At 52.0% G+C, this 15,441-nt stretch overlaps 2 protein-coding genes across 2 annotated transcripts in view; one reads left to right on the top strand and one right to left on the bottom strand.

Annotated features, from left to right (window-relative positions):
* The window catches only part of ALG1 (ALG1, chitobiosyldiphosphodolichol beta-mannosyltransferase), a 16,928-nt gene extending 8,657 nt beyond the window's left edge, over positions 1-8,271 (bottom strand). Inside the window, exons 1-10 of the mRNA XM_006874899.1 lie at positions 8,052-8,271; positions 6,502-6,579; positions 6,309-6,412; positions 4,956-5,104; positions 3,067-3,156; positions 2,627-2,737; positions 1,487-1,608; positions 1,330-1,368; positions 765-824; positions 366-476 (exon numbers count right to left, since the gene is read on the bottom strand). Coding sequence (XP_006874961.1) covers positions 366-476; positions 765-824; positions 1,330-1,368; positions 1,487-1,608; positions 2,627-2,737; positions 3,067-3,156; positions 4,956-5,104; positions 6,309-6,412; positions 6,502-6,579; positions 8,052-8,271 — 1,084 coding nt within the window. The remainder of the gene's footprint in view (positions 1-365; positions 477-764; positions 825-1,329; positions 1,369-1,486; positions 1,609-2,626; positions 2,738-3,066; positions 3,157-4,955; positions 5,105-6,308; positions 6,413-6,501; positions 6,580-8,051) is intronic.
* Positions 8,272-14,760: 6,489 nt separating this feature from the next.
* LOC102810957 (chromosome unknown open reading frame, human C16orf89) overlaps positions 14,761-15,441 on the top strand; it is a 15,489-nt gene continuing 14,808 nt past the window's right edge. The window contains exon 1 of the mRNA XM_006874912.1: positions 14,761-14,968. Within this exon, the coding sequence (XP_006874974.1) occupies positions 14,761-14,968 (208 nt within the window). The remainder of the gene's footprint in view (positions 14,969-15,441) is intronic.

The following is a 15,441-nucleotide window of genomic DNA, read 5'->3' as shown; positions in this document are numbered from 1 at the left end:
GCAGACAACAGGAAGGAGACTGGACACAGGCAACAGGAAAGAGACTAGACACAGAAAACAGGCAGGAATGGGAAAACACCAAGGAACACATAGAAGATGACCTCAAATGCTTAGTCAAGGGGTTCCCACCCCTGGGTGGACAAAGCCTGACCCTACAACCAAACCAAATTCCATTCTGACTCACAGCGGCCCTCTACAGGGTTCCAGAGACTGTAAACCTTCATGGAAGCAAGAAGTATCACCTTTCTCCCTCAGAGCAGCTGGTAGGTTTGAACTGTTAACCTTGTGGCTAGCACTCCAGTGCTTATCCCACAGCGCCACCAGCTCTGCCTTCTCCCTCGGGGCTCCTGCCTAGGCACACTTACCTAGGAGCATGGGGTAGTCCTCGGCCTCCAGCCACGGCGTGCAGACGCGGACATGCTGGAAACGCTTGTGCCCAATGAGTCGGCTGTAGTGTTCCTTCAGCGGCCCTCGGCCTTGAGAGAGACAGGTCATGCACTGCCCCACCTTGTCCCTGCCACTCGGGCTGGGGACTCCCCTCCAGGGGCTGCAGTCCGTGAGCTGCGGTGACATCGCTGAGACTCACGGGCCCCAGAGTCAGGTCTGGGTCTGGGAATGAGTCCCACCCTCTAGGAATCAGGTGTAGAAAGCCCCATCTCCGAAAGCGTGGACAACAAGGACCCGAGGGCCCGGCACATGGAAGTCACTCTTACACTCCCCAGCCTCCCACCCTCCCCCCATGTAAACAGGGGCCTTGGTGGTACCTGTTATCACACACACGAGAGCGGGAAGGTTTTCCCCATCAACACTCAGTTGTTCATACTCTGTTTAAAAAAACAACCGATACATAAAGAAAATTAAAGAAAAACACTTGCCATCGAACTGAACTGCCCCACAGGGCTTCCAAAGATGTGATTTTTACAGAGCAGACTGCCTCATCGTCCTCCCTCAGAAAGGCTGGTGGCTTTGAACAGCCAACCTCATGGTTAGCTGCCAAGTGCTTTAACCACAGAGCCACCAGAACTCCTTAAGAATGACCAGGATTCCTTAATCAGCTGAGTGAAGGGGAGTGGGCAGGGAGCCTTATGCTTGGCCAGGTCGCCCCTGATCTGGTCCAGTGGAGATCATAATCCAGAGCCAGCATCAGACATGGGCTCAGTCACTCAATAACCCAGATGGGGACTTGGAACTGCCCACCCCAACACCCACGCACACTGGCCTTAGGCCACCTAGGGTCCTTGAGGTAAGAACAAGCTGCCTGGGACAACATGCAAGGCCGGGCAAGCAGCTCAGCACACCCACAGCTGCTGGCGAAAGCCACACACCTACTTTCTAAGGCTTCCAGCAGGATGGAAAAGTCCTCGTCTTCTGCAAGGAGAGGACTGAGAGTCAGGGGCCTGTTCTACATAACTCCCCTCCACCCCCAACCCAATATACCACCCGCCTCCCTGTCGACACACGCCCTCTAGGGAGGGTTCCTGGAGACCTGTCCAGCTCGTACTGCTGACCAACAGGGCTGGCCGCCCCTGCCGGAGTGTCACCAATCCGCTCCCAGCATCCCGCTCGGTGAAGGCTGAGCGCTCCGTGGCGGGATCCAAGGGCTCTGAGCTGAATGAAGTGCAGAGACAACACCCATGAGATGACTCCAGGGCAGGGTCACCCGGCATGAAGTGAACCTGGCCAGCTGGACATGGGCGGGTCCCTTGCTTTCATTCTTTCACAAAACAAACGGGCTTCAAAATGTTTATGAACAGCCCCGAGACCAGAGGGACTAGATGGTGCCCAGTTACCACTACCAATAGCTCTGAAAGGGAGCATGTTAGGAAGTCCTGGACAGAGCGGGAGAAAATGTGGAACAAAACTCAAAACCCTAAAACAGACCAGGCTCCCTGGAGTCCTAGCATGGCGCCGTGGGTTAACGCACTTGGCTGCAGAGTCGCTTCGAACGACAAAGCCGGTTATTCAAGCTCACCAGCTGTTCCTTGGAAACCCTATTCACAGTTGCTATGGGTCGGAAATGACTCGATGGCACTTAACAACAACTGGTTAGAGGTTGATGGAGCCCCCAAGACCATGGCCCTTATCTGCACATCAGATGACCAATCCATATGGAATCAAACTGACAACAGCAACTCGAAAGATCCAATAGGAGCAGCCGCAGAGGACAGCAGGTTTATGGTCACGGGGGAGGAGTGTGAGCAGGAACACACCGCTCAAAGACCGCTATGAGTCACATGGTGGTGGTGGTGGCGGTAATGTGCCGTGGAGTCGGTTCCGACTCATAGCGACCCTGTACAGGGTTTCTGAGGCTGTAAATCTTTACAGGAGCAGAAAGCCTCATCTTTCTCCTGGGAACAGCTGGTAGTTTTGAACTGCTGACTTAGAGGTTAACAGCCCGACTCGTAACCACTACGCTACCAGAGCTCCTTCATGTAGGAAGTGCTCAGTCAGTATGTGTACTGCTACATATATTCTCAACAATAACACAAATAAAATAGATGATTAACAGAAAAACAGGTGGCTGACTGGTGGCCCCCAGGTCTGCCGTGAGAAGATGAGGGGAGGCCAGCCCAGCAGGGAGCTCAGAGAAGGCACCGAGGCTGTGGGCGTGGACACGGTGACCTACCGGGCCCTGAACACAGGGTGGACACAGCCCAACTTCATGAAGAGTCGGTGTTGCAGGTCCAGGGGGGTCTCTCTGAAAAAGGACGCTGGCTGGTCATGGACGGTCACGGCCCTGCAACCAGATCCGAGGCTCTTGAGCTGGTAGAGAAATGCATCAAGAGGACCTAGGGGCTCCAGGAAAGCAGGGGCCCCGGGGAGCCTGAGTCTCACACAGTGACAATGAGATGCTTCAGAATCACCCGGAAAAGCAGGCAGCAGAGAGATGCTCATGGACCAAAGCTGCCTCCCCACCAAGCTGGCTGGTCAAAAAGCACTGATCTCCGCTGTTCCCAAATCACTGTCCCCAAGCCCCCAGTGTTTCAGAGTCGCCAGACAGCACATCACACTAGCTCCCCACTCAGAAACCTCCCCAGGCCTGACGGCCACCCTGGCCCCTCATACTTGATGCTCCAATTCTGCGCCAAATCCTCCTTCATTGCGTAGGTCACGCACAGGTTCAGGTGTGACAGGCGTCCACAGAACTTCTCATACCTGAAAAGAGGGAACTCCGGTTAGCCCAGGGCCCTTGGTTGTCCAGTCATGGGACCTGACACCCCAAGTCTGTAGGGTCTGCAGTGCTAAACATCCCAAACGCAGTCTCTTCAGAGCTTGTGCAGCCGGGCTCCACCCATACTGTCTTCACGTCTTTCCTTACATCACAAGCACTTTACAGCTTGAATATTGAAAAGCCATCAAGTCGGTTCTGACTCATAGCGACCCTATATAGAGTTACCAAGAAGCAGGTGGTGGGTTTGAACTGCCGACCTTGTGGTTCACAGTCCAGTGCTATTCCTACAGCGCCACACCGGGAGTCCTTGTAGCTCGAATAAAAAGACTACTTAAAAGGAAACAGTATTGATCAGGATCACCATAGAAGGTAATAGCAAGAGAGAGAAACAAAACTGTAGAACAAAATTCAAAATCATAAATAAGACCACACTTACTGGCCTGGTGGATTCCCCTACAAACCTGGAGCTGAAGCCACTCCCACGGGGCACCTTTCAGCCATAACACACCGATAAAGTGAACGAAAACACCCGAGAGGAATCAGGCTCCTCAGAAGAACCAAGCACACCAGAGCGTGAGGGCAGCAGTGACCCAAAACCAGAGGGCAGCAAGGACCAAGAAAGAGGCCAAATGAAAACAGGGCACCCCGGGAGGAACGGGTAAGAACACTGACACTGAGGGACCAGCAACCAAAGTCACGAAACAAAGCACACATGAATTGTGGACTGACAAACTGAATTTTCTCTGTAACCTTTCACCCAAACCACAATAAAAAGACTAGGGGTGGGGGACCAACTGCTACTATCAAAGTAAATAACCCGTGTCCCTGACCATTACAAAGAAAAAGACAGACAGTAAGAACGTCATTCTTAAATCTGAGCTGCTGTCTGCAGAGACTGTGTGACGAGGGGGTGGAGTGAACGCCAACAGGGTACTCAGGACCCTCACATCGCCAGAGGGGAGTCCAGAGGCAGGAGCACACACACCCCGTTCTTACTCGGTGTCATGGGACCAACTGTGCCCCCTGAAACTGGGGAATCCTGAGTCCATCCCTGTGGCTGTGACCCTGTTTGGAAACAGGGTTTTCTGTTAAGTGGATGAGCCCACACTTGAGTAGTGATGACCTGCTCACTTCAGACGGATATGAAGAGAGCAGACACACGTTCACGCACACACACGAGGAGGAAACAGGTCACGGAATCAAGGCACCAGAAACCAGGGAACCCAGAGGGGAACCAGGACCCAGGGGACCTGAGACCCCAGGAACTGGGAAACAGGGAACCGGGAATCCCATGCCCAACGGAACAAAACGCTGGGGACCAGGGAAGGCCCCGGGCTGACAACATCGAGGGAACCAACATGGCCAAGAGCCGGATTTAGACTTGTAGCCTCCCAGATCTCAAGACACAGGATTTCTGTTCTTGACAGGCACCCTGGGGTACTTGTGCTACAGGAGTGCTAGGAGACGAAGGGGACCTGGTGGCGCAGTAGGTTAAGCATTGGGGTACTAACCAAAAGGTGTGCAGTTCAAACCCACCAGGTGCTGCTCGGGACAAAGAAGGGGCAGTTCTACTACCCTATGGGGTCGCTCTGAGTCTAAATCAACTCAACAGCAGAGAGTTAGGCCTGAGGCGGGCTGTTTCCACTGCTTGGAACCAGTGTCCAGCCCAATTCACCAGGCCTGTCCCTCCCTCTATGGGGCTCACTGGGACCAACTCCACCAAGTCCCGTTTTGCCCTCCCTCCCACTGCTCACCCCAGTGCCCCCTCCTCCCAGACCCTCACCATTTGGCCAGCAGAACGAGGGGATGGCTGGGGCCGTGCTGCAGACCCAGGATGGAGTAGCCGTAGTTGTGCCAGTCAACAACAAGCTTGCCCCCAAAGAGGCAACACACAAGCCAGCAGACAGCGATGCCAGGCAGGCCCGGGGGATTCTGGAAGGAGGAAACACAGACCATAGTCAATCGCAAACAGGGTGCCGACAGTTACAGTATCCATGGCAGAGATTCCGTTACCTTTACAGAGCCCTGGCTCTCAACAAGCAGGAAAAAGATACCCCTCCACCTCCCCTGAGAGAAATGCAAAAAAAAAACCATAAAAGACATAGAATTAACAAAGCAGAAGGGTTCAAAACCACCAAAAATCAGAGACACGGGACACGGGAATGCCATTTCACCTCTTGTATCGTGGAGACTTATAAAAAGTCTAGCAGTGGTGAGGTGAGGGTGTGGGGCAGCTTCCCCCCACCCCCCTTTACAAGAAGCTACTCCTTAGGCTTGTTATGAAGAATAAATGATTCAATACATGGAAAGTTCTTAGAACAGAGACAAGTGCATAATAAACTCAACGTAAGTGTCAGTAATACTCTGTAACAAGACCAAAAAGTCCTATGTTGTTGTTGTTGTTGTTGTCGTTGTTGTTGTTAGCTGTGGTCTCATCAGCCCGCGACTCACAGCAATCCCAGGTACAACAGAACAAGGCACTGCCTGGCCCTGGGTCAGCTCTGTAACCTGTGGCTCAGATGGCTATGATCCGCAGGGTTCTCAGTGGCCCTGGGTCAGCTCTGGAATCTGTGGCTTAGATGGCTGTGATCCACAGGGTTCTCAGTGGCAGATTCTTGGAAGTGCATCACCAGGTCTTTCTTCCTAGTTGGTCTTAGTCTGACGTACCCACTGAAACCTGTTCAGCATCCAGTCAGCACACACACTTCCACAGGTGGCGGCTGCCCATGAGATACACTGGCTGGGAATCGAACTTGAGTCTTCTGCATGGAAGGTGAGGATTCTACCACTGAGCCACCGCTGCCCCTCCCAAAACAGTACCGTTGCTACTGCTAGGCATTGTCGAATCAGCTCTAACTCACAGTGACCCAAGTACAACAAAACAAAACAAAACCCCACCCAATCCTGCACCATCCTTACAATCATTGCCACGTCTGAGCCCACTTTGTAGTTCATCTTGTTGGGGGTCTTCTTTTTAAAAATAGTATACTGTAACAGAACCATAAATAGAAAGAACACATGCCCCACTCTCTTACTCGTGTGCATAAGTCATTTATCGATCTGTACATTTTTTAAAGCCTGGAAAGTCAAAAGGGCACTGTTACCAATGGTTAAGGGAGGAGGAAGCGGAGTGTACCTGGAGGAAGATGTGGCATGCCGGCTCAATCTTCACAAAAGCCCAGAACAGCTGCAATGCCTGAACAACCACTTTGACTCCATACTGAAGAACTAGGGGCCCAGCTGCAAGTCAGAAAACAGCTGTCACAATCTGTGGCCCCCACCCCTGGGAAGATTCATAGGAGGCAAATTTGGACTGGCATGAGTCTTACCTGCAAGCATATTCACTTCTGTCAACCCTACAATTTCAAGTCTGTCATTGTGCAAGAGCTCATCACGGGGTTTGGAATCTGAAATGACAATGTGTCTGTCAGTCCCAGGATGGGGTGGTATCATTTCAAGCCAGGTGTTCTCTCACCTCATGCTGAAGAGTACAGAGAGGCAGTGTTCTAGAAAAGAAGACGTTTCAAAATATACCTCTGTTCCACACTAGCCTCAATAGATCATGAGACCAGTTTTTGTCCAGATCCCACTAGACTACCCACAGGCAAAGAGCTCAAATTGCATCCACCTTGACCTGACATAACAATGTCTAGTTGGTCATCATAGTTGGCATTCAACTAAGTGAATCTGAATTCCCCTGATGAAGGAATGATCCCACCACACTGAGACCCCTAAGAAGTCCCAATCCACCACCTCACCCAAGGAAAATGTTGTTAAGCATCATCAAGTCAGTTCTGACTCATAGTGACCCTATATAGGGTTTCCGAGGCTGTAAACTTTATCAGGAGCAGCTACTAGGGTCAAACTGCCAACTTTGTGGTTCGCAGTCCAGGGCTTATATTATGAAGCTACCCAGGGATAGCAGACTCTAAACAGGGACCACGGAGTCCTCGTGGTTCAACAGGAAAGCATTGGGTTGCTAACAGAAAGGTTGATAGTTGCAGGAAACAGACCTGGCAATCCACTTCCGTAAATCATTATTGTTGTTAAGTGCTGAGGAGTGGGTTCCCACCTGGCGCTGTGGGTTACTGCACCAGACTGCAAAGCTGTTTGAACTGCCAGGTTGGTGGTTCAAGCTCACCAGCTGCTCCTGGGAAACCCTATTAAAGGCACTTAGCAACAACAATAGGGTTTCCAAGGAGTGACTGGCGAGTTTGAACCACAACTTTGTGGTTCAAACCAACCTGGCAGTCCAGTGCTTTATCCCACAGCACCATATGGAACGGTCCCATGGGGTTGCTGAGTTCAAATCAACTGCACAGCACCTAACAATAGCAATCAACACGGATCCAAAGCACCCACTTGTTGTGCTTTTCCCTAAGACAGAGCTGGGCTACCCTCCAAATATGTCAATATGGAGAAAAATGGAAGAGTAGACACAAGAGGGACGAGGGTGAAAGGATGCTAACGCCGGACAAGGCAGCACAAGCGAAGTATCTCCGGCAGACAGAGCTCTGGATTGAGGGGTGACTCAGGCACTGAGGCACTGCCTGAAACAGGGCTAGGAGCACTTGCTTCTAGTAAATCATTTCTTGTAACCCAGAGTTACAAGCGCTGGGTTACAGTCTTTCCACTTACTAGGAGAATTAAACACGGTCATACAGTGAATTCACTTAACGTGCCACGGTCCTGGCATACGGCAAGCTCTTCCTGGAAATTAACTAAGCAGAGGCCAAGCACAAACCAGGAACATCCAGTCTCGGAGGGCTGCCCACGGGAGCAGAGGAAATGGGCCACGGATCCCTGGGGTGGTCAAAGCCTGGAGTCAAAAGGCGGAGAGCTCAGCTTCCCTCCCGGACCCGCGCCCCAGGGCACTCACTGTAGAACCCCAAGAAGGTTACTGAGAAGCCGCACTTGGCCAGTGATAGCGCGTGGTACTGCATGCGGGGGCTACGGCCCAAGTCGCCCAGCACCACGACGGCCACGTGCCGGGACGCGGCCCGCCATCGCCGCCAGCGCTTCCACACGCTCAGGAGCAGCAGGAAAGACAGCAGCAGAGATAGCAGCAAAGACAGCAGAGCCGCGCAGGGCGCCGCCATCTTGCCAGCCACCGGGAGTCACGTGATCCCGCTTCTGCCGGGCACGCTACGAGCAGCAGTAGAGCCAAGTGAAGGGCGGTCGGGTAAAACCAAGGGACCCGTGGAACGACTGGGGAGAGCCCAAGGACCCAATTCATATCTCTCCCTCTTCTCTTGTCTGTTTTGTTGGTTTGTTGTTTTTTTTCTTTGTCTCCATCTTTCACTCATGCATACTCTTTGCTCGCTGCCTGCCCAATCCTTCCAGGCAGGCTACAATTTATGGAGTTCATTCATACTAGATTGTTGTTAAGTGTTGTGGAGCATGTATACGGTTTCCAAGGAGCGGCTAGTGAGTTTGAACTGCCGATCTTGCGGTTCAAACCGACCTTGCTGAGGTAGAAACCCAGGCCCATTATAAGAAAAAGAGACCTACAGAATGGAAACGCCCCCATCTGAAAGCCCCATCCAGGAAGTCCCCCTAGGGGCCCAACAACTAACCCGTGCTTTCTGCTTCTGTGAGCAAGGAAGCTTGTCACCCAGCCCCCAGCTGCCTGTTGTTGTTGTTGTTGGGTGCCATCGAGTCGGTACCGACTCATAGCGACCCTATGCACAGCAGAAGGAAACACTGTCCGATCCTGGGCCAACCTCACTATTGTTGCCATGCTTGAGTCCATCGATGCTGCCACTTGGCCAATCCATCTCGTTGGGGGTCTTCCTCTTTTTCTCTTACCCTCCACCTTACCAAACATGATATATCCTCAGCTGCCTAGTGTGCTTGATATCCACCACCCCACCACCCCATCTGCTAGCAACCCTATAAAACCCTTGTAGCCCCGAATCCAGGTGCAAGCACAACAAATACCCTTCCTTTTGATAAGAATCTGTGGTGTCTGACAAATCCTTAGGCAGCTTAGCTCAGCAACATCTCTAGTGTATTGGCCAGGAAACTTCTCTTCCCGCTGAGCCACCTGGGGGACCTGCTGAAAGAGCACTGGCACCTCACTCTCCCAAAGTGGAAGTGGGGAGCTATTGGGAGCCCCTGTCTCGGAGACGACCATCTGCTAGGCGCTCAGCTACTTGTGCGGATTGCCCTCACTGGGGCAGGAGGCAACCATGGTTTTGACTCCCTGAGGGACCAGTGCAGAGGAAGGCACGGTCTTCCAGATGTTCGTCTGAACGGAGGTAAGGTTGTGGGCCCAAAAGGCTTCTGGTAGGTAGTCTGTCTATGGACAGAAGGGCCTGATCACCTCCCCCAAGGTTCGGCTGAGTACCTTATTAGGGACACCACGTGGTAGGAGTGACCAGTGACTGTGTGTGTGTGTGTGTGGCACTGGGTGCAAGTGCGTAGTTCTGCTAACAGGTTGGGGTGATTCTCATAAAGCCAGTGCAAGTGGGGCTCCAGGTTCAGGGGCTCATAATGACTCACCAAAGCCAAGATGAGTCTGAAAAATCCCTGCAAGGGAAACAGAACGAAGCAAGTGGTGTTGTAGAAACCTGGGTGGTGCCCAGGGGAAGGAAACTCCACTCCAGGTCCTGCTGAAAAACTTTAAGAAGGGGTACACTTAGGATCATGGACTTAAAATGCAACAGGGAAAACTCAGATCTTTCTGTGAGATTGACCAGCCCTCGGAAGGGACCTTAGTGTCACCACCCGCCAGGTGTGTTCAGTTGTTACCGGTGAGCCGGGATACCCAGATCAATTCCCATACATCGATAGGTGGCTTCAACTGGTAACCAATCCCATACGAGGCCAAGGCTCAAGTGAACAACAAAGGAACAAAACCTTCCACCAGACCCAGACCTGGGAGCCCTCTGATACTACAAGGGGGCCCAGAGGAATTAGCGCCACCTCCGCATGCCCCCTGTATCCGTCTCTTCCACCACCAGCCAGTTCTGTAAGACTCAGGACCCCCATCCAACAATCCCCAGATTCTACAACCAAGCCTCCTCGCCAGACGCTTCCCAGTCCGGGGCACGAGCCACCCCAACTCAGCCCTTATGCTCCTTTGCTGCAAAGTGCTCTGCAGCTGCCCCTTGGAGCGGTCTGAACACCCACATACGTGGATTCAGATGGCCAAGCGCAAGGAGGCCAATGAACTCTTGTATATCAGCCATTCACCACCCAGAACCCCTAAACTGGAAGCATCACAGCCCAGCGCACACTGAGAAGCCCCACACATCCATTTTTCAGACCCACAACCCGACCTGGGCTGATTGTCTCCAGCTCCTCCTTACTCTCTTCAATACCGAAGAACAGAGGTGGGTACTGCCAGCAGCCACCAAATGGCTGGAGGACAGTGCCCACCAGGAGTCACGAATAGCCAGGCCTGTGCCCACTGGCAACTCTCAAGTGAGGATCCAAATTGGGACCCAAATGAGTGGGAGGGACTGCGAAATCTAGAAACGTACAGGGAGGCCTTACTGCAGGGCTGAGAAGAGGGGGACAAAATGCCACCAACATCAACAAAGTAACACAAGTCCTCCACGGGTCTATGGCAAGCCCCAGTGCCTTCTATGAGAGATTGTGTGAAGCCCAAGGCAGTCAGAGGATGTTGGATGCTACCTTTGTAAACCAAAGCTCCAGGGATAAACTTCAGAAACTTCAAAAGCTGGGAGGGACTCCACCCAACTAATTGAAATCACCACCCGAATGTTCAAAACCAACATCAGGAAGCCAAGTGGGAAATGGACCCAAGGATGCAAAACAAAACTGCCCTTACAGCGGCAGCACTCACCTAAAATCAGCCCAGCCCCGCTGGAAAATGGAAAGGGAGAGAATCACCTAAAATCAGCCCAGCCCCGCTGGAAAATTGAAGGGAAGAGAATCACCTAAAATCAGCCCAGCCCCGCTGGAAAATTGAAGGGAAGAGAAGGCAGAACCCCCCGTGTTCCCCACCCCCCTTGGAAAGAGACCAGTGTGTATACTGAAAGAAGGGACATCGGATAAACGAGTGCCCCTCCTGAAGGCAGAAGGAGAAGCCACGTAATCCGAGGATCAGGGAGCAAGTGCCCAAGGACTCCTTGGCATGGCAGAACTAGAGAAGTGTGAAGACTGAGGCTCACCAGGCTCGCCTGGCCCCCAGGAGCCCATGGTCCGAATCCAAGGGGGGGACAAGTCCGTGGACTTCTTAGTCAATACCAGAGTGGAACATTCTGTAGTCGCCTGCCCTGTGGCACCCCAAACTCACAAACAGGTAAACATCATGGGAGCCACCAGTGAGCCTCCCGTGGGTTCCAGAAACAACTCCCGTTTGTTCGGCAGGAGAACAAAGGTGGCTTACTCAAGATAAAAGCAGCTGAGCTACAAGATGGCTGGAAGCAATTACCAGACAAAAGAATTATAATATCTGAGTTATTGGCAACCTCATTGGTCACCAACGTCCATTCAGCTACACACTTAGGGAGGCCACAGAAAAATTGCTGGTGAGATATTTCTACATACCCCACTGGCCACACTGGCAAAAGAAATCAGCTACCGTTGTATATATAACATGTTGCAAGTATAACTCTCAACTGGGGCCAACCTTGCCTCCAGGGGTCCAAGCAGTGGGTGCTGCCCACTGTGGTGGATGTCACTGAATTTCCTAGGATGGAGGGTACCGACACCTCCTGGTCCTCGTGTGCACATACTCACGATGGGTGGAAGCCTTCCCGATCCGCTCGGAGCATGCCCAGGAAGTCACTTGGACATTACTACAGGAAATTCCTCTGAGGTATGGACTCCCTTTAGCCATTGGATCTGACAACGGGCCGGCCTTCGTGGTGGAGGCCATGCAGGAGACGGCAGGGCACTGGGCATAAATGGGAAACTGCACTCGATGTATCGGCCCCAGAGTTCGGGTAAAGTGGAACGAATAAAATGGACAATAAAGTCCAGATTAAGCAAATTATGTCAAGAGGAGTACTTCTCGTGGCCTCAGGCCTGGCCCTTAGTACTGCACCCCTCAAAGGTCCACTGGGTACCACCCTTATGCGATTATGTTTGCCTGTCCCCCACCTCTAATCCATCTGCTGCCAGGGACCCCTTGAGTGTCAGGAGAAACAGCCACCAGCTAAACACCATAAGTGTCATAGCAAGCCAAGTATCCAAGTTTTATAAGTAACCCCGGTGACGTATGAGTTAAGTGTTGGGCTACTAACCTCAAGGTTGGCAGTTCAAACTCACCAGTCACTTTGTGGGGGAAAGATGAGGTTGCCAGCTCCCATAAAGATTAACACCTTGGAAACCCAAAGGAGCCGTTCTAAGTCTGTCACATAGAGTAGCTATGAGTCGGCATCAGTTCGATGGCACTGGGTTTGGGTTCGGTTGGCTGTTCGCTGGAATGAAATTCATCTCCTTGTAACTAATTAGATAGACTTTTAACCAGCTCCTTCCTTATTGACTGAAAAGAATCCATCCAGGTCTCAGTTTGGCTCCATTACAATTTCCTCCTCTTCTTACTTTTCTCTAATCATGGGAAATGGGAGAACAGCAGGTCTTAGCTATTTCCTCCTGATTGTGGACATTGTTGATGAGACAATTCAGCATAATTTTGTAGCTTCTCTGGGGGGTTCTCCAGCCCAAATCACAATAGAGGGTGGTGGCATAATGGTGCTACTCGGGAAATACGATAGTGAAGGCAGCATGGCTGTTGTATTTCCCAAATTGTTGTAATCCTGTGTTTCTAAAGTGCATAGAACTTTGGGAAAGTGTTTCTAAATTCCCACATGATAAGGAAGCAGATTCCATGACATTAATTGGTCTCCAAAGCCAGACTGCAATGCCATTTGAACTGCAAGGTCAGTGGTTCAAGCTCACTAGCTGCTCCTTGGAAACCCTATACAGGGTTGCTATGGGTCAGAATCGACTCAATGGCACTTAACAACAACAACAAAGCAGATTGGCCCTAGACATCATGCCTGCCTCACCTAGCGGAGTCTGTGTGCTTTTAATACGTCCTGATGTTCTTATGTCTATAAAACCGGGAACATTGTCCAAGATCAAGAAGAAATCAAGTAATGCTACATTTAAAAGGGGAGTGAGCAACAGCTGAGGAAATCCTAGGGTCCCAAATTCTACTGGATAACATCATGGCTCCCCAAGTTAAGTTGTTGTTGTTGTTAAGTGCCGTCAAGTTGGTTCCGACCCAAGTTAAGCAGCAGAATAAAGAGAATCAGTAAGAGCAAGGACGTAGTGGGTCTCTGTCTGGGCTTTAGCCCCACCTCCTGGTATGGTGCTGTAAGATCAACATTAGACTGAGAACCACAAGGTCGGCAGGTCAAACCCACCAGCTGCTCCTTGGAAACCGTATACAGGGTCCCTATGAGTTGGAACCGACTGGGTGGCACTTCATTACAACAGCGAGACATGGCAGGAGAAATCTGAGGCTTACTGCTCCGATGAAGATTTACCGCCTCAGAAATCCTATACAGGCTCAGAACCAACTCGATGACAGCACACATCAGCCGCAGCAGCAACCCCTTCAAGAAGGCTGTCACAGGGACACACAATAACACACTGTGTTGTGGAGCCCTGCAAAGCGACTCTCTGCCCTATAGCAGAGGAGGCTGGCTTTGGATTGAGTACGTCGGAGCCCTGCAGTCTGGGTCCTCAGCCTGTGGCTCTTAGACCCTCAGAGTTCTATAACATCCTGGTGTGGTGCTGTGGGATAATGCACTGGACCACAAAGTTGGTTTGGACTTCAGGGTCAGTAATTCAAATTCACCAGCCACTCCTCAGAAACCTTATAGAGTGTCGCTCCGAGTCGGAACCACTCAACAGCATCACATGAGGGGTAGGGATTGCTATGCAACCTATTGTTGAACTGGTGGGGGCCTCATCTCCATGCTGAGGAACCCAGAGCAGTTGGGGACACTGCCTCACTCCCTTCACCATGGAGGATCCCCAGAACCCACACATACACTGCAGCCCCCCCCCACCTCAGAAGAACAGGGCTCAGTGCCACCGCTTTGGCAACACATGAAGTCTCCGGGAGTCGGAGTCCACAGCACAGGACAAGCACTGCCGGCAGCAACCTCAAGGATCTTAATGAGGTTCCGAGTGGTGCAAGGGGCTCCTAGTGGTACTGGGCTGCTAGTCGAAAGGTGGGTGATTCAAATTCACCAGCTACTCCTGGGGAGAAAGATGTGATCGTCTGCTTTCTTGGAAACCCTCTGGGCTAGTTCTACACTGTCCAGCAGGATCACTATGAGTGGACAACAATGAGTTGGGTTGCATTGATGACAGGCTTAATCTCAACTCACAGAGGAGATGGACTGACACACAATGGCCTCAACACCAGTGAACAGGAAGGCGGCCCCAGAGTGGGGAACACCGTGTTACCAGAACCTAAGACAACCGCCTGCAGACCGCCACGTGGCCCTGCTCCCATGGTCTGCCCAGGGCCACCCCAGGCTGCTGGGTCAGATCACCCCGCCCCTTGTCTGCTGTCTGCAGGAGGAGGCGGAGGCAGAGGTGGATGAGGGCACCTGGTGCAGAAACGCTCAACCAGCCCGGAGCCAACGTGAACCATGTGCGGCCTGGGGCGACTGCTACTGCTCTTGTTACTGACCCCATTGTGGCTTCAGGTCTCCTCACTGCCACAGCCAGACACCCCAGAGGGCAAGGCCACCACTGCAGGCCTGATCCTCTCTGCTCTGGAGCGGGCCACCGTCTTTCTGGAGGAGCGGCTGCCAGACTTCAACTTGGACGGCATAGTGGGCTTCCAGGTGCTACAAGGTGGGTGGCTGGCCCCAGGGGCACTGGCTACACTCTTGGGGTCCTCTGGCTGTCTGGCACCCAAATAGCCTGCTTTAGCTCTAAGAGGGTTGGCTTATGTCTTCAGGGTGCTGGGACCTGACTGTCATTAAAGGCTTAGGTGCAGGAATGATCTTAAAGCAACATGAGCTAAGAGTAAGGGGTTATTTTCCCTGGGGGATAAACTCATCCACCAGCCTGCCCTCTCTGGAATGCTGTTAACAAGGTGGGCAGCAAGGTGTCTATCTTCCCAATAGGCATTTATGGGGTGGGCCATTCCCCTGGCAGGACCAAACTGGAGACCCTCAAGTGTGGTCCCAACCCCAGTTACCTCAGTTCCCAGCCAAAGTCACTTAGTATCTTGGAGAAAAGAGTCAAACATTTGTTCAACTGTGAGAGGTTTCAGATCTCTGAGGTGCGGGTTGGAAATAGGCCAAAGCAAACAAGGAGCCAGC

The sequence above is a fragment of the Chrysochloris asiatica genome, unplaced genomic scaffold (assembly GCF_000296735.1).
Source record: "Chrysochloris asiatica unplaced genomic scaffold, ChrAsi1.0 scaffold00305, whole genome shotgun sequence".
NCBI lineage: Eukaryota > Metazoa > Chordata > Mammalia > Afrosoricida > Chrysochloridae > Chrysochloris > Chrysochloris asiatica.
Note: the sequence above shows the minus strand (reverse complement) of the source record. Positions and strands in the feature narration are given on the sequence as shown.